This window comes from Periplaneta americana, chromosome 9, assembly GCF_040183065.1.
Source record: "Periplaneta americana isolate PAMFEO1 chromosome 9, P.americana_PAMFEO1_priV1, whole genome shotgun sequence".
In the NCBI taxonomy this organism is placed as follows: domain Eukaryota; kingdom Metazoa; phylum Arthropoda; class Insecta; order Blattodea; family Blattidae; genus Periplaneta; species Periplaneta americana.
The window spans coordinates 7,563,464-7,587,372 of NC_091125.1; the positions used below are offsets into that span (position 1 = coordinate 7,563,464).

The following is a 23,909-nucleotide window of genomic DNA, read 5'->3' on the forward strand; positions in this document are numbered from 1 at the left end:
ACAATTGTATGAACGGAAACCAGCTACCACTACTACCAAGTTAGCCAAGTAAAGAATCAAGTGAAAAGGCGTGTCTGACTTCACTACCAACGATCTCCATTCACGTCAAATGGTGCTAAAATTCGTTACCAAAGTGCGGGGCATTTTTAAATTTGTGCGAAACTGAATATCTTGTTCAGTAAACCAAAAACGGAATATTTAACGTTCTGCTAAAGAGTATAACGGAACGCAGAACAAAATAAGAAAAAAACGTAAATATTACGTTTTTTTTTTAATGTACCGAAGTACATATGATATGTATCCGTTCCATTACTCTTACATCGTAAATATTACGGGTAAACCGGAACATCTGGCAAACCTCCACCATATATAGGTTGTTTATTCACAAGAGTAGAGCAGACCGGCCCTTTTGATTGGGATGATTACGGAGTATGTTCACATGCTGCCTTACAATTAATAAAGATATAATAATGCTACGCGCCCGTAGAACTGAATGCTAACATCACTAAATCAATATTTGATGGTGCTTGTTTTACGTTCAAGCTCAGCTGCTTGCAGCCTAGCCAGCAGCATTCCTAAGTCTCTTTTTAGCATCTTTTCACAAACATTCTGCGTTTACATTGGCTGGCGTGTCCGGCCATAAATCCTGACATAAATTATCAGATCCTTAGTAGTAAAAAACAAAGCTAAAATGCGTTTGTGTTAGATTACTAAATTAACTAATATTCTGAGACACAACTCGTACTCTGCATTCAGCTAGCAAGCCAATAATCAGCAAGAAGTGGAAAAAACACGTCTTCTATGTGTACGCTACAGGGAACAAGACTTCGTAATAGGCATATTGATTTTAATACAAGCAAGTTGAAGAAAGTATGTACAGCAGTACTTACTTACTTACTTACTTATTGGCTTTTAAGGAACCCGAAGGTTCATTGCCGCCCTCACATAAGCCCACCACTGGTCTCTATCCTAAGCAAGATTAATCCAGTCTCTACCATCATATCCCACCTCCCTCAAATCAATTTTAATATTATCTTCCCATCTACGTCTCGGCCTCCCCAAAGGTCTTTTCCCGCCGACCTCCCAACTAACACTCTATAAGCATTTCTGGATTCACCCATCTCAAACGTCTGGATTTAATGTTCCTAATTATGTCAGGTGAAGAATACAATGCGTGCAGCTCTGCGTTGTGTAACTTTCTCCATTCTCCTGTAACTTCATCCCTCTTAGCCCCAAATATTTTCCTAAGAACCTTATTCTCAAACACCCTTAATCTCTGTTCCTCTCTCAAAGTGAGAGTCCAAGCTTCACAACCATATAGAACAACCGGTAATATAACTGTTTTATAAATTCTAACTTTAAGATTTTTGACAGCAGACTAGATGACAAAAGCTTCTCAACTGAATATTAACAGGCATTTCCAATATTTATTCTGCGTTTAATTTCCTCCCGAGTGTCATTTATATTTGTTACTGTTGCTAAAAGATATTTGAATTTTTCCACCTCTTCGAAAGATAAATCTCCAACTTTTATATTTCCATTTCGTACACTATTCTGGTCACGAGACATAATCATATACTTAGTCTTTTCGGGATTTACTTCCAATCCTGTCGCTTTACTTGCTTCAAGTAGAATTTTCGTGTTTTCCCTAATCGTTTGTTTATTTTCTCCTAACATATTCACGTCATCCGCATAGACAAGAAGCTGATGTAACCCATTCAATTCCAAACCCTCTGTGTTATCCTGAACTTTCCTAATGGCATATTCTAGAGCAAAGTTAAAAAGTAGAGGTGACAATGCATCTCCCTGCTTTATCCCGCAGTGAATTGGAAAAGCATCAGATAGAAACTGGCCTATACGGACTCTGCTGTAAGTTTCACTAAGACACGTCCTCAGGTTGCGGATAGAGGAGACGGCCTCCAGATATGGAGGGTAGCTGCGAATATATTGAATAAGCAGTCGTGGACAGCCGATAAGGGGTGGTCCTCCAGCTTGGGGGTTGGGCGAAGGGCTAACAACCCATCACCGTAAAAACAGCTTGTTACGAATCCTTCAAATGTACAGCAGTACAGCGACTAAATTTCTTGTCAATTCCTAATCCCAAATACAATACAAATTTCATCATCCTCATCACCACCTCTATCACCATCACCATGCAGTAACGGTTAGAGCATGCGTGATCGTGAACGAGCGGGCCCGGGTTCAAATCCTGGTTGGGAGAAGTTATCTGGTTGAGGTTCTTTCCGGAATTTTCCCTCAATCCATTAAGAGAAAATGCTGCGTAAATTTCGCTCGAATTATCACCTTCACCTCATTCATAAGCTAGATGAACTTTGCAGTTGATAAAACATTGTAAAATAACCAATTAAAAGAACACATCACCACCGTCATTATCATCATAAAGCTTTCAGGTCCTATGTCCTGTTCCTATCGTACTCTTTTTTCTAGAGTTTAGGCCTAATCATGGGTCCTTCTGTGTTTTCATCATCCTGTCGGTTGGTTTTTCACCAAGATGTGTGATAGCTTATTTATAAATTGTCCTAGGTTCCAACTATTATTATTATTATTATTATTATTATTATTATTATTATATTATCATTGTCATTATTGTCCCGTTATAGATTACATCCATCTCCATCAGTCCATCGGCAGTATATTCAAGATTATGGTTTCTTCCACAAATATTTCTGAAGGATATGGACGGTTTTAAATGGCGAAAAGTTTTGTCTTTCCCTAATTTTATCCCTTTTTGGGCAAACCTTGTAATTGAGGAGCCCAGTGAAAAAGAGGTCCATGCCACATTCGTATCTTTTTTTATTTTCTTCGTTAATCCGACATATCTTACCATGTAGCAACTGTTTTATGAACTTCCAGTCTTATGGCATGTGTCTACCGGACATGGTACTGTTATTGCAAGTTATCTTGAACTTCCTGAGCGGGGACAGAGGGGTAAAGGGAAGGAAGCGCGTAACGTGGGTGGAGCCAACTGAGTTGTTTGCGCATGCTCCGCATCATAATCTCTTGTCAAGAAACATAGGACTATTTCCTTCACTGCGTACCAGTATTGTTAACATGGAGCAGCAACCACAGGGTAGTAAGTATGGTGAAATTACACCACCGCGGAGAAAAAGTAACGCAGCGGAGAAAGAGAAAGTGTTGCGAAGAGGAAAAATTAAACAAATGTTTGCTGGAACGTCTTGATAAGGAATATAAGAGAGCGGCTAAATGCTCTGGCAAAGGTATTAGTTCCGTGAAGAGAATTAAAAAAAAAATATATTGAATTACAACCGAATGAACCTCACACTAATCCGGGAAAGAATAGGTATGTAATGTTTAGAAATTATTCTTGTAATAGTTATGTACAATAGTGTGTGTACTGTGAGCGACATAATGAATTACTGTTGTAAGTTATTATTTTGTTATAGTTCTGCAAAACATACTATTTTATTCCAGAATGAGGACTTTTGTAAAGATGAAGTGGACGACTTCGATCAACATTCGGGATACAATCGAAGAATTCTATCTTGTTCAGAAAGTAGTACGTACGTTTAAGAAAATAATTCCGAATGGATGATGTCATTGACGAAATAATAATTAATTTTGGATCAAGCGATGAAGACGATGACGATGATGGCAGCAATGATAGGGATATGGATTGTGTATAATTGTAAATTAAAGTAAATTCAATAATAAGCCTGTAAAATATTGTTATAAAAATTTGTACGTATCAGCTGTAGGTGTAAGTCATGTAGGCCTATATAATGTATAGAAATAGCTGTAGTAACTCCGCCATTGCCGGTCCCCAGCTCGGATGAGAGAGGAGGAGTGTAGACACGATTATATTTAAATACTTACTCATTACAGGTTAATTAAAACCTGCTACGAAACTATGTTCTCCTCTCAAAAGCGGAGTATCTTGAGATGATGATGTGTTTTGAACCAAGTTCTTTTACAGTAGAGAGCCGTGGAGTGAAAGAACCAACGTTTTCTGAAAAGAGTCACGTTACTCGAGGGAGTGGCATCCTTGCCGTGCCGTTACGTTGATGAGTACATGCCATACCGAGCAGTTCGAAAGACAGACTTAGGGGATGTAAGGTTCAAGATAACTTGCAATAACAGGAAGGATTTATAATTCCTCTTCTTCACTTGAAGAGAGAATCTTTGTGGGTTAAAAGACCATTCCACACTGTGTGTGTTGGCTTCATAGAACAGTGACTAATTGGCAGAGTCGTACGCAGTCACCCAATTAGATGCTGTGTAGTGTCTCATGTTTACATCGTTCACAGTATGGAGGAATCGTGTGGTAATTTCAATCAATTGGAGCAAAAAATGAAATAGTTTCTGCCAAGAAACGTCTTCGTGATACACATCAGTGGAAGGATAAAATGAAAGGAAGATATTATGAAACAGTGGTAGGAAAACCCTTTGTGCCTGAGGAAGTGTATGAAGACAGTGTTATATTAGGCCTACAGTTATTTTATTAAATTTGTTTGTTTCCAATACCAAAGCACAAAACAATGACTGCAGAAGATCACATTTACTATCAAATGTACGGCTATATTACTTTAATAAAATAATAATAGGTATCCAATCCACTTGTGCTGTCCTAAAAACAACCAAGCAGCCAAGCATGATGACATTCTATAAGTAGCTTAATCCTGGGACCACACCGTGGGGTCGCCCGTAACCCTGCAATTTTGTTATTTTATCTGCGCTGGCACCGAGCGATATTAGAATGCTGTTATTCACTACCTTGATTGTTTGAGAGATTGTTGAATTGACATCAGTTAAACGGTTTACTTTCCTTGTTGTATGCTGTTCGTACTCTCGGGTCACATACGACCCCACAGTGTTATTGTGATTAGTATAACAAGAACGTTCTTCATTTTCTTCATATATAGGGGAGAGTCGGGTAGTATCGGACATCGGGTAATATCGGACAGTTTCTTTCATCTACCACACGATGATAGTACCTGATTGACATGGTTACGTTTCTGTGATGTCGCATAGAGAAACGTAACCATGTCATTCAGGTACTACCATATGGTGGTAGATGAAAGAAACGCACTGTCCGATACTACCCGATGTCCGATACTAACCGACTCTCCCCTAGGCCTATGTGGTATTGAGATGTTTCTATATGTTTTAAGTAGTAAGATACATTATTTACAATTGATAACGTATTTTCAGAAATTGACAGTTGTGCTGAATTGTTCAAAATGGCGTCTTCAAGCCGTGGCCTGCAAGTCAATGAAATTGATGGATTATTTATTGAATGAATTATTGAACGATGAAGCAAAGAATAAGAAACCAGAAGACAGTGATTGTGAGTAATACAGCAATTAATTATAAAATGACATAAAATTAGAAAACTTATTTACATTTATAAATTATTTCCTTAAATGGGTCATATGCGACCCCACAGTGTCTTTTATGCCATGAAAACATACAGTGTGGGTCTAGGCTTAATCAATTCGAATGTTTTTTATCACTGTGCAAATGATTCAATACCAGCAACGATTTGGATATAGATATGCATAAGTATCATATTTTAATAATCATTGACCTCATTGCACATATGCGCATACTTTACCTAGGAGATGCCCTATCTTAAAAATACTTTCCCTACAAAAATTAGCCCTTCAATTATATAACTAATAGGTCAATTGTCTCGATATTGCTTCCAGAAAATTTTCCAGAAAATTTTAATTGAAAATTTCCCTCTTAAGCAATTCTTTTAGCCCATTGATTTTGCTAAGCTGTATAACTGTACTGATATAGTATTTAAAAATTTTCCAGAAAAATATCCCTTTCTGAAGCAAGTTTTCGGCTCATTGATTTTTCTAAATTGTGTAATTTTACTGGCATAATTATAAATTTCCTGCAAATTATTCGCTTATTATTTATTGTTTTAACTTATTGGTTTTGCTTAGTTCTATAATTGCGCTGATAAAATTACCACTTATCCCTTGTCCTCATCGACAGATGAACTAATATACTGCTGCTCAAATAGCCACCATTACAACTGTGTATTTTTTGTATTACGCCATTACACAAAAACAGTACATTTGTAATTCAAAACGGATCAGGTTTTAAAAATAAATTCTATCTGGAAATTAAGTACTCGAAACAAACATAGATCACTTTCAATACAACGTAGAACTTCAAAATTATTTTGGGTATTGGTGAATGACTAATTGAGCTGTGAAATCCGTTTCATAAATTAAATACGGCGAATCTACAGATATAACGAAGACTGACAATCATGAACCAAACAGAGGGAACATTGAATAATTACAAATGAAAAATCTTTCCGGTGCCGGGTATCGATCCCGAGGCTTTTGGCTGAACGCACCAACGCTCTTACCAACTGAGCTACCCAGGAACTTCATCCAACACCGTCTCAACTTTTCCCTTTATGTCCACATAGCTCGAGTGGGCTGACTAAACGCCAGAAACCCACATCGAGTGCACACAAACTCTGCGTGACTTGAAATTGTGGTTTCCTGTTAACGTACCTATAGTAACGTATATATTATACAAATCTAGCTTCCAGTTAGCTCAGTTAGTAAGAGCGTTGTGCGTTCAGCCAAAGGTCCCGGGATCGATACCCGGCCTAGGAACGATTTTTTCCTTGAAATTACTCAAGTCTGCTTCACTGGGAGCTTTATCTGAGAGTTAGATTTGTAGAGGGAACATTGTGTAAGAGCTCTTCCGTATTTTCTTAACCATATTTCTTTATAATCTACATATTATCATATTCAAAGGAATTAGTCCCTAATAATTTCATATAGAAATTACAAATTCACGGCAGTTATTCCCTAAGAAATTTCGTAATATTTTTGACATTATCAGTCGCCATACAGAATACAGCAAAAACCTCTGAACAGGTAAGTGAACACTTTTGTCATTACTTTAAGCTTTAAATGTTCTTAACTTATAGTGGTTAGGGGCGATTGCGAAATGTCGCACTTAATATCACTTACTTTAATTTCATGCTTGTCAACCCCAGAAAGTTTCGTGACAAATCTCGTCGGGAAGTCTAAAGCCTTGCTTTGTAAGTTCGGCAGCACAGATATCAGCAGGACCACAAAGCTTTACCACACACTGTTTTGAATATCAGTATTGACATAAATATACATGAGTGTGCATGCAGCTGACATTGAGACTTGCCGTTTATCTTAAATCGAATAGTATGAAGACCATGAATGACGACAGAAAAACTCTAAACATGAGCACAAATCCATGCAACTCTTTAATGCAGTGTATTAGTTTAAGTGTTACCTCCAACTTCTAGGAATTCTGCGGCGATGAAAGTGATGTATGCAACGAGCAGTGCCGCACAGAAGGATGCGAGATTCTTGCCTGACAGGTTTCGCAGTGAAGGGCTCACAAGAAAGGCGCCCAGGTGCAGTGCCAGGCACACGACGGACAGGCCGAGTCCGAGGAGCGAGACGTAACGCATGACGCCGTCGCCGAACTTGTCCCGAACGAGGATGTACTCGGCGCACACCAGCAGGCGGCCGTCGTCAGTCACACTGAAACTGCCAGTGGGGAACACCTTTCCCGACAGCAGATCCCTGGCACTCAGGTCTTCGTTCAGCGAAAACTCTCCAGGCTCCAGCACGAACCTGCAATATCCATCACGTACGTGAGCAGTTGCTGATCTCAAACTAGAAGATTGCATGCGAATTTCAGACTACGGTCATTCAATCAGGGCACGTCTTTCACCTGTGAGAAAGAGTTCTTGGTCGGCGCTTAGCCGCCTGGTATGCCGCACGGAATTGTATTTGTGGTTAATACAGCCAAAGTTATGAGGGTTTTACTCGAGTTTTTCAGTTTTATTATTACCGTCATCCTACTCTCCAAAATTCCCCTTTCACTATCACATATTTTTAAAAATTAGGTTCACGACAAGGACGACGATAAGGAACACAACAAAGACCGGGATAAGGATCATGACGTGATTCTCAACAAGCACCATGATAAGGATCACGATAAGGACTCCGACATGGGCCACAATAAGGATCACAGATATGGACCACGACAAAGATCACGATAAGGATCGCGACATGGAGAATGATATGTACCACTATAAGAATGACATCAAGGACCACGAAAGGACTATGATAAGAACCAAGAAAGAATAATGAAAGATCCACGAAAGGATCGCGATAAGGACTGTGTCAAAGATAACAACGACCACGACAAGGACAAAACAAAGACAAGGACCACGATAAGGATGACGATATGGGCCAAGAAAAGCATTTTGATATGAATCACTCTACGGACCACGATATTGATCACAAGAAGGAATATGATAGAGATCACAAGGACCACGATTGCGATAAGAACTACGAGAATTACAAGGAAAAACACAACGATAAGGATAAAGACAAGGACAACGATGAGGATGATGACATGGTCCACGACAAGTATCACGATAATGATCATGAAAAGGACCACGACATTGGGCCATGATAAGTATCACAAGGAACAGGATTGCGATAATAACTATATGATTGACAAGGACCACGACAAGCACCACGAGAATGATCCAGATAGGGACCACGACATGGACCACGATAAGGATCATGACAAGAACTAAGACCACGATAAGGACAATAATAAAGACAACAAATACCTAATAAGAACAATGACAAAAGCTGCAAGAAAGATAAGGACTGTTACAATGCCAACAAGGAGCACGATAAAGACAACAAAGATCACGAATAAGGACATGTCAAAGACAACAAGGACCACAACAAAAACAGTAAGGATCACGATAGGAACAATGACAAGGAAAACGAGCACCAACATAAGAAACGCGACATGACAAAGACAAGGGCCAAGATAATAATTACTAAATATACCACGATAAGGATAAAGTTCACGATAAGGTCACGTCAAGAAACACGATAAGGACCAAGACCACTGTAAGGACCATAACAAAGGCAACAAATACCGCAATAAAAATCATTATAAAGATAACTAGAACGATAAGGGCTATTGCAGTGACAAGGATCATGATAAGGACCACAAAAAAGCAAGGACTAGTATAAGAAACATGACAAAGACAACAGTGACCACGATAAGGAGCGTGGCAATGATAACAAGGATCATTATAAGTACTACGGCAACGATCACGATAAGGACCACGGCATGGATCATGATAATCATCATAAGTATCAAGACACAGATCATGACAAGGACCACGAAAAGAACCGTGATTCACGTCGTGATACTTAGGCCTATCGTTTACCTTATCGTACTCCTTATCGTGGCTTTTGATTTCTTTGTCAGGGCCCTTATGCTGATCCTTGTTGTCTTTTTCGTGGTCCTTACTGTGGTTCTTGTCTTCGTCATGGTCCTTATCGCGATGATTGTTGTCTTTATTGTGGTCCGTATTATGTTCCTTATTTTGTTTGTCAGGGTCGTTATCGTGGTATTATTTATTATCGTGATCCTTATAGTGGTTCATTTCATGGTACTTATCGTGATCTTTGTTGTAGTGCTTGTCGCAGCTCATATTGTGATCTTCGTCGTCGTCCTTGTCTTGATCCTTGTCGTGGTCGTTGTTTTTATCATGCTCCTACAATTGTCATTTCAAATAATAATGTATTTCCCGTTTGGCAAGTGACTATTGTTTCACACGGGAGATAATGTCATCCTCAAAGCCAGGTCTGTACGGCAGCCTGACCGATCACAGATTTACTAGGATAATTTCTACCTAGTGCCATGTAACTAATTTTGAGGTAAGCTATATTATAGTAGAGAAGATAAGATCTGCCCTGTGACCTTATTATGTTCCGTGGCTATATCATCAATGGATACATAGGGTGGGAAGACAATTTAACTTTCGTGTCAGAAGATTCGTATAATATTAACCATCATGAAACAAACTCTCTTTCTGATAGCTCATTCTTACCCCTGTCACACAGCTCATATGCTATATCTCGTCTCCTTATCTGTGTAGTACAAAATTTTGTGCAATTTTAATCTTACAAAATTGTGACTTATTCCACATCTTAAAGCTTCAATGCTAATGTGAGATCTATAGAATACAGTAAATGAAATGAAATGAAAGACTTGATTTCAAGCCTTCTCGATGAGGAGAAGTCAGTACTCTCACTTGCATGTTTCCCCTTTTGACGCAATCATTCTCCTAGTCCTTCTTCTGCTATTAAACACCATTAGGTAGAATCTGTCTTTACTATTTTTCTTCTGCATTTTGTCTTTTTTTGGACTTTTTTCCATTCAATCTGGGCGTTAGTAATGGGATCTCCGCTGTGCATTTGTTAATAGTGAGGATCGTATTCTTCCTATTTTTAATTTATATTAATATTATTGTGCATAATTTTCGTCACGTAATTGACGCTAATACAAGCATCAAAGTAGCAACTTTAATTAGTAATTATACTGAGTAAATGTACATGCTTGACACGTCTGAGATAATCGGCAATATGACGGAGCGTCTTTTAAGAAACAATTTATTTGTTCATTTATATTGCATGACATACGCTATATTCATTCATAATAGGAGCCAATATTCCGCAAATCGCCTTAACATAGTAAATATATTGTTCAATGGACACTCAACTATTCGTGGCGCTTTCATAACTGTATTAGTAACATAATAACTACGGATCAGACATAGTAGGGTGAGCTAATGACTCTAAACAAAGCTAAAGGTTACGATCACTACCACTACTTACGTATTTGTTTCGATATCTATTATCTACCTATGTGTCATGTTTGTGAACTAAATACAGGTAAGTCAGTTTAAAATTCTCGCATTAGAAACTGTAATTGGATTTATGGCTGATAAGTTTGTTATATTTGCAGCTCATCCCATCATTGTCACGCGTTTGATGACTCTGACCGAACGGTAGAAATTTTGAGAGGCCCCTCAAGAACCTCTGACTCAAGAAGTAGTTAGCAGATTTAAGTTTCCTCTTGTTTTCATCATGCAAATCAATATCAATTTCCGAACACAGTAAAGAGTAAGAAGTTTAAAAAATATAAATTTCAAATAATCCTCAACGCTTTATGGACTTGTGGGTCTCATCATGAAGCCAATGCCAACGAAGGAGATCTCTATACAGAAATGTTCAGTAAAAGACATGATATATTCACTGCTGTATTACTTTGACTCTCTAAACTGAATGAACTGAATTCATCAATTTTTGCAACCTGCTGAATCTACATTCGTTTTCTAATTATTTCAATCCGTGATTTTAATACTATGGATATTTTGTCATTCTTCTCCAGAAAGCCAATTCTGTCGCCAACAATTTGAAGACTAGAAGAGAGAAATTCTGAAAGTTAATTAATTAGGCTACTTATGTTCAGATTTTCCATGGAAACCAATGAATGTGCCAAACCGAATAACTTGGGAAAGATTGGAAGCACGAGAAAGGTTTCCTTGTAGCTCAAAAGGCATCACTGCTAGATGAGCGACACGAAGAACGCTGAATATGCCAAGCGTGCCTAGCAGTGTTGGAGAGAATATTGTAACCTGTTTCACGCTCGTGATCACATAATACTAGTGCATTAAGTACACTATGTATTGTTTGTCACGTGTATCTTCAGTGTTTAGTGCATTACGATTTGTGGAAAGGAAGGATTTGTTACTAAAAAACTTCAGCGTTAATTCACCACTGACAAAGTTGGAATCATTGGCATTGCACTGTGTAATAGAATATAATGAAGTAAAACACAATATTATGTTTTATTATGCAAGGATGTTTTAATTCTAACTCTATTATTATTATTATTATTATTATTATTATTATTATTATTATTATTATTAGTTCGTTCCAACAGGATAGCGCACCACTACACTAATACCTAGACGTGGTAAGCTACCTCAATGAGAATTTACAGCAGGGCTGGCAATTTGCTTCCGTTTGAACGTTTTACTCTTACGGGCAAACGAAATCATGTTTGTTTCCTCGCGGTCAGGACAGCTGCCGCTCTCTAAAGTAGCGGAGAATGGGAAAGTAGGCAGTTTGTTTCTTACAGATCAGGGGTGAAGTATGTACTGTTTATCTCCAAGGATGTCGCAAAATGGAAACCTGGAACTGTGTTTAACAATGACTGGAAAATGTTTTTTTTTTTTTTTTTTTTTTTTAAGAATCAAAGTAGGGAGATGGACAGTGTCTTATTGTGAGGTACAGAAAATATAATAATTTAAAGCGGCATTATGATGTGTTCCAAGCTGGAAAATATAAATATACCTATTTTTAGTGATGAAATGATGAATTTACTTACTCTACTAAGCGAGGACGTAATGCTGAGTGGTATTATTTCAATTTGTATTTAATGTGTTTAACAATCTAAAGTTAGGTCCTGAAGCATAATACTGAGAACGAAAAGAATGAAGCCAATATTAAGAGCAAGTGTGACGGATTGCACTTCATAGGTTAAGAGCTGTAGAGAGGCTTGCTCTATCGAAGTCCAATACACCATCCATTGAAAAAATTATTAAAAGAGACCGGAAGATACAAATCTAAGACCTTTGTAATTTGTGTGTTTTTTATTTTAAGCAATAAGATTATATTTATTATTTTGTATTCTGATTTCCAAAATTGTTGGCGTGTATGTCACGTTAACATTATTTTCACTACAATATGCTTCTTTTCTAGGTACGTTTATGTAGTTCATAAAGTTTTAGATTTACAAACTGTGATAATACTGTTTCCTTTGACAAGAAATATAACGTAAAAGCTGTGATTTGTTTTTAAAATAATTTTATTATTATTATTACTACAGATGAAAAAAACTATTTTGGGCAACTACTAAATGTACATAGGCCAAATAAAAATGATCGGGACGAAATTGAAATACAAACTGCTGAGCCATTTATACCCCAACCCACACTTTCTGAAGTCGAAACTGCGATAGAAAATATGAAAAATTTCAAGTCTCCAGGTATCGATCAAATTTCAGCAGAATTAATACAAGAGGATTGAAGCGCATTATCTAGCGAAATTTATAAACTTGTACTTGCTATTTGGGAAAGGAAATTGTACCAGAAAAATGGAAGGAGTCCATAATTGTACCTATTTCTAAGGAGGGAGACAAGACTAACTGTAGTAACTTTCGAGAAAAATTACTTTTGTTGACATCGTACAAAATTTTGTCCAATATTATTTTGAGAAGGTTAACTCTGTAAGTAGAGGAAATTTTTTGGGATCATCAGTTCCATTTTGGCATAATAATAGATCGACTATTGATCAGAATTTTTGTATTCGACAGATATTGCAAAAAAAAAAGGCGTATAACTCGATTAAGAGAGAACTTTTATATAATATTCTTATTGAATTTGGTAGTCCCAAGAAACTAGTTCGACGAATTAAAATGTGTCTCAGTGAAACTTACAATAGAGTCCGTATAGGCCAGTTTCTATCTGGTGCTTTTCCAATTCACTGTGGGCTAAAGCAAGGAGATGCACTATTACCTTTACATTTTAACTTTGCTCTAGAATATGCCATTAGGAAATTTCAGGGTTTGAAATTGAAGGGGTTACATCAGGCTCTTGTCTATGGGGATGACGTGAATATGTTAGGAGAAAATCCACAAACGATTAGGGAAAACATGGAAATTTTACTTGAAGCAAGTAAAGCTATAGGTTTGGAAGTAAATCCCGAAAAGACAAAGTATATGATTATGTCCCGTGACCAGAATATTGTAAGAAATGGAAATATAAAAATTGGAGATTTATCCTTCGAAGAGGTGGAAAAATTAAAATATCTTGGAGCAACAGTAACCAATATAAATGACACTTGGGAGGAATTTAAAAGCAGAATAAATATGGGAAATGCCTGGTATTATTCGGTTGAGAAGCTTTTGTCATCTAGTCTGCTGTCAAAAAATCTGAAATTTAGAATTTATAATACAGTTATATTACCGGTTGTTCTGTATGGTTGTGAAACTTGGACTCTCACTTTGAGATAGGAAAAGAGATTAAGGTTGTTTGAGAATAAGGTTCTTAGGAAAATATTTGGGGCTAAGAGGGATGAAGTTACAGGAGAATGGAGAACGTTATACAACGCAGAACTGCATGCATTGTATTCTTCACCAGACATAATTAAGAACATTAAATCCAGACTTTTGAGATGGGCATGGCATGTAGCACGTATGGACGAATCCAGATATGCGTATAGAGTGTTATTTGGGAGACCGGAGGGAAATAGACCTTTGGAGATGTCGAGACGTAGATGGGAGGATAATATTAAAATGGATTTGAGGGAGGTGGGATATGATGATACAGATTGGATTAATCTTGCACAGGATAGGGACCTATGGCGTGCTTATGTGAGGGCGGTAATGAACCTGCGGTTTTCTTGAAAGCCATTTGTAAGTAACCACCACCACCACCACCACCACTACTACTACTACTACTCAAACATAATAAATCATATCTTAATCTAATACGAGTAGAATAAATATATTTAATTTGTTCCTGTAATTGCTGCTTATTAAATTAGGCCTCGTTACAATTTATTTACAATCACATAAGGAGTGGTACTACCGATAAGAAATAAGCATGACCTTCCACCGCCACCTGTTAATATCTGTCGTTGATTTGCAAAAGGGGACGTATACAAAGTAATATAGTGCTGGAAAATCTCAAAAACTGAAACTAAGTAACAAATTAAAATTTCCATCTATTTTTTTGTAACTAGGCATACCCATGTGCTTCGCTGCACTTATTAGAAATAAATATTGACTTAAATATAAATACAGTTTTGTAATTACTTGGTGAATAATAGCTTTTTTATATTGTAAGTCGTTTGCTCCTGAATCATTTGAGAAGTTGTATTTAGAACTATGAATTTAAATGTTATTATCATGCAATATATATTGTTAGCGGCCATTTTATATTGCTTCAAACACGAAAAATCATAATTTTCTCATTACTACATTTTGTCTAGTTTAGTTTTGAAGTTAGTGTGCCCAACGGATTGTTAAAAATGAAAAATATCGAGCTTAGTGCTGTCAATAAATAGTTCGTAAAAAAAGTGAATGAGTCCAACAGAAAATAAAGCAGACATGCATGCTACATTGAGGGAATCCGCTCAAACGTTTTCCACTGTAAATAAAAGGGCGTTACTATTTAAACATGGTCGAGAAAGTGTGGAAGACGACCACCGCATTGGAAATCCATCAAAAAGTGAAGAAATCTTAGACAGAATTGACGATAGTTCGTTCGCTCACGGTCGAATTAGTTTTCGACAGATTTGCGAGAATAAGCGTATCTCAGCTGAATGAGTGCACATCTTAGTCAATGTCTTGGTCATATCCAAGGTCTCCGCAAGGTGGTTTCGTGTTTGTTAACACCGGAACAAAATCACGTACAATGTCAAATTTTGAGGAATTGTCTGCCTCAATTCGAGGAAAACACGTCTGATTTTTGAGGCGGTTTATGACCACTGATGAAACCTAGATTCATTACCACATTCCGAAGACAAAATAACAGTCGAAAAAATAAAAGTACAGTGATTCTCCGCTGTTTCAATCGGCGGGAAAGTCATGACGTTTCTGTTCTTTACGTAGTTTCTGTTCTGTGTGAATTTAAGGCGATAGTCATAATTTACTATCTAGCAAAGGGGAGAACAATAACCGGAGAATATTATTCAAATCTTCTGCATCAACTAAAAGGGAAAATTTGGGAGAAGAGACCGGGTATGGCCAAGAAGAAGGTATTGGTTCATCACGACAATGCACCTGCTCACATGTTTTCAATCGTGGCTACTAAACTACACAAACTACAGTTCGAATTCTTGCCGCACTCCTACTCACCAGATCTCGCACCTTTAGTAGTCTTTCTTTTCGCAAAGCTCAAAACTCACTTGTATGGGAAGAAATTTTCGTCCAATAAAGAAATTATCACAGCAGTGGAAGCCTTTTTTTAAGATCTCTAGGAATTTCTGTACAAGAAAGATATAGCAGCACTGCAGCACCGGTGGACCAAGTGTATAAATATTAGGAGAGATAATGTTGAGAAACAAAGATTGTCACAGAATAATCCTGGTTTAATTTCTGTGTCACGTTATGAACGTTTAAAACAACCCTTGTATGTAACCAAAAAATATGAGAAGAAACAGAGTAGTGAAAAGACCTACAGAAACCGAAAACAAGTATTAAATTCGACATCGTTCACTAACACAGATTCATGTCAATAACAAGAAAAATTATATTGAATTGAAGAGATGCACACTTCATTGCATGCCTGCTTTTCTATCGTGATATTATCATCTCATAAACAAGAAATAACAGGTGTAATTACTCAAGATGCTTAAAAATCTACGAACCTGGAGCAGTTGCTTGCGTTCTCCTGGCCGGCCATCACCCACAGAATGTGACGACATTTCTTTGCCAGAGGGTCGTACGCTTCATCCTCGCTTGGACAGATCCTGGAATGTCCAACGCGGTTGTCGGTACCGTCCGAAAAGTCGAAGATGATGGGGAAATGCTCCTCCGGCTTGAGTTCTTCTCCTCGACACCCGATCTCTTTGACTGGAATCTTGTTGCAGATCGCGCAGTGCGGGTTACGGTATGGCTTGCTTCTGCGACGGTACACAATGGACGTATAGGCCTCGCATTGGGCGCGCACCGTAGCGTTAGTCCATCTGCTCGGGCATGTCTGCACTACGTTGGGCTCGCAGCGCCTCAACAGCTGATTAGGACGCCACACGTACAGCTGGCAGCTGCGATAGCTCGCGTTCGGAAACTTGGCTACGAACCGCTCCATTTTGATGGATGCCTGCTGAAGTATCGTATCCACGTGGGGCACGGGCAGCTGGAGGTTGACATCGCATGTCACGGCCAGCTTCCAGCGCACCATGCTCTTCATATGCAGATCGCCGTTGCATTTTGCACAGTGGTAATTGGCGTACGTGATGTTGGTAGCATTGCTAGTGACAGGGTGACCGAGAATAGGCTCGCGCTTGATAGTTTCTCTGTAATTCTTGCAACTGTCTCGAGTATTGTTGTCACCTTCCCAAGAAGTAGGGCACGTGTTGACCATGTAGTAGTAGTTGGCGAAATAAGACCCCGTGTTCCAGTCGCCTGCTCTCACACAGGCCGATAGTCGCCCGGATCTGAAGTGAGGAGAGTCCACGCAGCAATCTCCACTGATGGCGCATTTCTCGTCACACTGGCAGCTTCGCTCCAGCGAGTATGGCTGGGTTTCGCCATTGCAAGAGTTGCAATTCAGCGTCTCATCGAGGTAGAAATCTTCAGCTACACCACATGAAACCCCGACTACCAAGAGTAGCGGAAGTATCATTGCAGAGAGGGTAGACGAGGCACTGAAATCATAACAATGACAATGTGAGACTACATATGTAACTCAGTAAATAAATACTCACTGTTTATGTATGTCACGTCCTCGAAAATCTTTCCTCCTTCCTAATTCGCAATAACAATGCTAAAGTCTCGGTCCCCCAGATGACTTGGTGCGTCCCTGAAAGGGAAAGAGTGATCTATGTTGGGAATGTCGTATAATTAAGTTACATATCGATCCCACTGCCACAAAAAATATGGAGTATATGAACACGGTTTCAATAGAAGAAAACAATAATTGAACAATTATTTGAATAAAAAACGCCGTCTCAAATACAATAATTGTGCTGAAAGATAATTTGCGAGTATGACATAGACGAAAATTCTAGGTTGTTCACAAAGTAACTCGCTCTGTTCTATAAGCCTCAACATTCCACTTCGACAGACAATCAAAGAGGCGGCACATCGATTTCTCAGATGGCCGAATCAGTGAACCCAGGTTTAAATTCTTTGATGTGTGGTTCCTTATCAATGCAGGAAGACGTTTAAATAAACTCCGAGCAAGGCAGAAAGCACTATTACAACCGAGCTCCGCGTCTTCGATTTCTTGATTCCTTCTTTCGTCGCTAGATGGCAGCCTCAGAATTAGAGCAGCTTATTTTCAATAAATGATTTGATATTTTTCGTCAATGACTTAACATCTTGTATTTAGGTGTGAACCTTTATATTACACATTTATTCTAAGTATTGACGTTTTCGTCGTACCAAACGACATCATCAGATACATGATTGGAATATGTACAATATAATAATCTCTTATTTTATGTACCATGTGCCCTTATTGTCAATAATTAAAACCTTAACCTAATGACCACAATTAATATAAAAGTACAAGTCTTCATAATTTAAGAATATTAAAATTTTAAAATTTGGGAAATATCATATAATGTGTTAAGTATGAAGACTTGCTTACAAATTTGGCTGTTTCTTACTCACACAACTTCCTTACACACACGAATACGTTAATACTTAGAATAAATACGTAATATTTATTTGTCTAATGGCTAGTACATGATATTTACTATCATTGACAGAGCGAAAAACAAGAAAATGGTGAACAAAACTACGGGAAATACGTAATATAAAGGTTTACATTTATATACAAGTTGTTAAGTCTTTGACGGAAAATATCAAATCATTTATTCTATATCAAAGACTTACCTGATAAATTTTCTTCAAAATGAATTGCAAAAAAGCTCATTTTTAACCGATTTACACTATCCTACTGCACTTCACTATTACGTGCAGTTCCCCAAAAATGAATAAGAATATGGAATATTCTTAAGTCTCAGATACAACACACTGCCTATGATCGGAGGCTCGAACCCAAAATACACATAATAACGCATAATTCAGTTATTTAAATTCAATATATTTGGTTTGTTGTTGGAACTACAGTAGTTCCGAAAATTACTTCATAAACTGCAAGAAATATAAATGCGTTCTAAAAATAGATAAATATATATAAAAAGAAATCGTGCAATAACATCGAAAATTGTGCCTTCCTAGTAAGATCGACAGGTCCTTCAGAAGGAACACTTTCTATCCTGTCTCAATATCTCAGTCGGCTGAAGTTTCTTCATATTATGCGGAAGGGAGCAGGTTCTAGCCCTATCTATATCCGCGAGTCTTTTTTTTTGTCCTCAATAACGTTAAAACTGAGTTTTACAAAGCCCTGGAATTAAGTATATATATATATATATATATATATATATATTGTGACAGTCGGGAGTCGATCGCGTCCCACAGAGGTCGGGGGTGCACGAGAAAACGAGCGACGCAGTGAAGAAGGTTGCGGCCGCTCGAGTGTGGAGGGGGACAGACGTAAGAGGGGGCGCGAGGTGGTGGCGCGGACGTGACGAAGGGTGAGGGAGAAGTAAGCAGCTGGTGACTGAGGGGAGAAATCCAGAGAAGTCTGGATAGGAGTCAACTTCTAGGCATCTGCAGATAGATCGCGAAATCGTAATTTCTCGAAACTATGGTTTGGTTATAAAATACGACACGCGAGTGAACTTGAGCAGTTGTTGTTGTAGTCGTTGGACAGCAAGCCAGCCAGTCTTGTGTAGCAGTGAAGCCAGCTTCGAGACCGGAGTTCGACTTCAGTGTGTTCGCAGCTGTGTGAGCGTCCGAAGTGCAGTGCAGTGCAGTGCAGTGGACAGCAGTTGGGGGACCTGAGTTCGAAGTTCGGTGGACTGTCTCTGAAGGTCTGGGGTTCGAGATACTGTGAACTCGAGTGACTGAGCTAGAGGAACTAGCCAAGGCAAACGAACTGTGAACTGAGAACTGACAGTTCTGTGTTGTAAATAGTGCTTTGTGAACATTAGTTAAGATTAGCAGTACATTCTTGTTCTCAATAATCCAAGTAAATTGTCATTGTCGCCTGAGGAGTGCAATAACGAATACTGTGTTACTGTGGGGAGTGGAAATTCCATTGTTCACGGGAGTATTTAAACTAAATTATTGAATGTGACTATTGTTGAAACAATAAAATTTCATTATTGTTTTGAATTAAAGTTACAATATATATATATATATATATATATATATATATATATATATATATATATATATTTCATAATTATCGTATTTATTAATTTTTAATCATATATTATATATAAATGCGTGATTCTGCGACATGTTTAAACACAAAATTATTATTAAATTTAGTATTTATGATTTGATTCAAAATGGGTATTTTTTGTTAATAATAACAACGAAATTTAAAATGTTTTATCAAGCATTAAGGAACTGATTTCAAATAGCAATAATAATTACACTTGAATACTAACCGTATGAGCTACCGAGAACAGTAGCGACACAAGTCTTCATCCAGTCGTTCAGTTTCATCGCAGGTAGGTGCCGTTCCAAAATACTGAAAAACAATGCTATATCAAAGACCAAGAGACCAATCATCAAAGGGACCATGACAAGTTTCTTATGGGTATTTTTGTTGTCTTTATTCGGGTGCTTATCGTTGTACTTTTTCAGTCATTGTCCTTGTTACATTTCTGATGGTCCTAGTCGTGCTTCTTATCGTAGTACTTCTCGTGGTCCATATCGTGATCCTTATCGTAGCACCTGTCGTTGTCCTTGTCTTTGTCCGTGCGGTGGTCCTTATGTTTTCATAGTCCTTATCATGTTTGTGACCCATATTGTGGCCTTTATCAAATTCCTTATTGTGTCGTTTGTCGTGACCAATGTCTTGGTCATTGTGGTTCCAGCCGTTGTCCTTGTCTTTTTTTGTCCTTGTGACCCTTATCATGGTCCTTATTGTCTTTGTTGTGGTTCTTGCCGTAGTCTTTATCGCTGTTCTCTAGTCGTCCATGCCGTGGACCTTATCGTGATCCCTGTAGTAATACTTGTCGTGGTCAATGTCGTGAGATTTTTCTGCTACTTGTCTTTGTTATATTCGTGGTCCTTATAGCGGTCCTTGTTGTTTTTGTCACTTTCTTAATCGTACCTTTTTTGTATTTGTCGCATCCTTATCATTGTTTTTGTCATGCTCCTTATCGTGGTCCTTGTGTTTGTCATGCTCCTTATCATGGTCTTGTTGTCTTTGTAACGTTCCTTATCGAGATCCTTGAAGTCTTTTTCGTTTCCCTTACGTCATTTACAGTGTTCCTTGTTGTCTCTGTCATGACCCTTACCATGGTTCTTGTCTTTGTTATGGTATTTATCGTGGTCCTCGTCTTTGTCATGTTCCTTATTGTGATTCTTGTTGTCTATGTCCAAGTCCTTAACATGGTCCTTGTCTTTTTATGGTCCTTATCGTCGCCTTGGTGCTTCTCATGGTCCTTACCGCGATACTGGTCGCGATGCATGTCGTGTTCCTTATGATGATACCGCTGTTGTTTACCTTGTATGTAGTGTCGTCCTTGTAGTGGTTCTTATAAAGGTTTTTGTCTTTGTCATGGTCATTATCGTAATCCTTCTTGTTTTCTCATAGTCCTTATCATAGTCCTAGTCATTATCGTGATCCCTATCGTAGTTATTTTCGTGGTTCAAGTCCAGGCCCTTGTTTTGATCCTTATCATAATCGTTATAGTAATCTAAGTCGTAGTCTTTTTCGTAGCCCTTATCGTGGCGTTTGTCGTGGCTCATATTGTGATCCTTTTCGTGGTCCTTATCGCTGTAATATTCTTTGTCTGATCCTTCTTGTGGTTCTTATCATAGTCGTTGTTGTCTTTGTCGTGGTCATTGTTATGATAATGGCGCTGTCGTTTAAGTGGTCGTTCGTGGTCTTGTTGTGATCCTTATCCTGGTAAATGTCGTGTTCCTGAACCTTATAGTGATTCTTGTCTTTGTAATCTTACTTATCATGATCCTTGTTTCCTTTGTCGCAATCCTATCATGTTTTTTTTCTCATTTTATTTCTTCTTGTCTTTATGATAATCCTTATCGTTATATTTAGCCTTATGCCTTAACGTAGTCTTACTTCTTATAATAGTCTTGGTCCTTATCGTGGTCTTGGTTCTCACAGTCCTCATAGTCTTCTTGCTACTTATCTATGTTTATCGCTGCCTATTCATGTCCTTGTCGTGATACATATCGCGGTCCATATCGTAGATTTTATCGTGATCTTTATTGTGGACCATGTGGTGTTCGTTATCCTGGTCCTTGTAATAATACATGCCATGATCCTTAATGTGATCTTTATCCTGGTGATTGTCGTAGTCCATATCGTGTTCCTTACGGTGGTCTTAGTCCTTTTCCTTTTTCTTGTCCTTGTCGTGATCCTTATAAAATTGTCCATGTCGTTATACTCATGGTGATTGTCACTGTTCTTGTAGTGGTCCTTGTGATCCTTACCGTGCTTATTGTTACTGTCCTTGTAGTGACCCTTATCGTGGACACTGTTATTGTCCTCGTAATAGTCCTTATCGCGATTCTTATTCTGATCATTGCCATTGGCCTTAGATTGATCCATGTGATAACTATCGTAGTTATTGGCAGTGTGCCTTTAGTGGCCCTTGTCATGGTCATTGTCATTTTTCACTAAGTGGTCCTTATAATTATCATTGTCATTGTCCTTGTAGTTTTCCTTTCGTGATAATTTCTTGGTCATCATTGTCCTCATAAGGTCCCTATCGTGATTCTTTGTAGTGATCATTTCATGGTAATTCTCATTGTCCTTGTAGTGGTCCATGTCGTGATCCTTGTCGTCGTCAATGTCATTGTCCTTTTCGTGGTCTTTATCGTGATCGTTATGGTTCTTTTCGTGGTCCATTTCGTTATCCTTGTCTTTGTTTTGTCCTTGTCCTACCACGGTCCTTGTCTTTGTCATTGTCCTTATCATGGTGCTTTCTTAGTCCTTATCGTAGTTCCATTTCGTGGCCATTATCGTGATCCTTGTCGTGATGCTTGTCGTTGTCTATGTCGTCATCCTTATCGTGGTCCTGCCTTTGTCCTTTTCATGGCTCTTATCCTCTTAGTGGTCCTTGTCTTTGTTATATTTCTTATCGTGGTCCTTGCTCTCTTTGTAGTGGTACTTATCACGGATATTTTTATTGTAATGGTCCTTATCGTACTTGTCTTCTTCATGGTGCTTATCGTGGTATTTGTTGTTTTTGTCTTGGTCCTTATCATGGTTTTAGTCCTTATTGTTGTCTTCGTTCTTATCGTGGTCCTTTAGTGGCCTTTGCGATCCATATCATGATCCTTATCATGATACCTTTAGTCCATGTCGTGATCCTTATTGTGATCCTCATTTTGGCGCTTGTCGTGGTCTACGTCGTAATTCTTGTGGTTCTCCTTGTCGTTGTCCTAGTCTTCGTCTTTGTCTTTGTCGTAGTCCTTGTAATGGTAATAGTTGCTGTTGTCTTTGTCGTGATCCTTATCGTGGTCCTTGTATTTGTCTTTTTAGTGGTTCTTGTTATCTTTCTCGTGGTCCCTGTGGTCTTTGTCATTTTTCTACATTTATCATCTCATAATAACATTGATTTTTCGCTTACGATAAGTGACTTTTCGCCACACGGTTCCTTCCATATTATCATAAAGAAATAAAAGATCATGGAACGTAATCAGGGATCTGTACCAGAAATAGACAAATAACTGATAACATTTTGACTTCTGTGTACTTTAGAATAGGGTGAAAATGAGCATGCACTGCCAGATGTTTTCCTGCATGATTACGTAGATATCGTGTGAACCGCGCTATAGATTTAGACTTGGGCATCATCAACAGTCGTATCATTCCTTTTTTTGGAGAACTGTACATTAACATCTACTCGTAGTATACTGGCTTTCCCTGTTCCATCAGGTCAGTGAATCCAGTCTATAAGTATCTCAGATAAATTGTGATTCATTGCACCTATCATCTGTAGACACATCACAGTAAAATTATGATTTTTAGAGTTCGAATAAAGTATTGTTATATACTCAAAATGTAATACAGTATATTTGTGTGGCGGGGGATGGGAATAAAAACGACCGACAGTCTGATACTGACAGCAGTACTGTTGATTCAAGAGAAATGAGTAATATTATTAAGTAATTTTATATCGTGTTGATAGGCTGAACAAATTGAAGTTATATTTCCAAACTAGTGATGAATTAAT

At 38.1% G+C, this 23,909-nt stretch overlaps 1 protein-coding gene across 1 annotated transcript in view; it reads right to left on the minus strand.

Annotated features, from left to right (window-relative positions):
* Nucleotides 1-23,909, minus strand: part of LOC138705755 (uncharacterized) — a 130,780-nt gene that overhangs the window by 28,263 nt on the left and 78,608 nt on the right. The window contains exons 2-3 of the mRNA XM_069834377.1: nucleotides 16,320-17,318; nucleotides 7,285-7,631 (exon numbers count right to left, since the gene is read on the minus strand). Coding sequence (XP_069690478.1) covers nucleotides 7,285-7,631; nucleotides 16,320-17,318 — 1,346 coding nt within the window. The remainder of the gene's footprint in view (nucleotides 1-7,284; nucleotides 7,632-16,319; nucleotides 17,319-23,909) is intronic.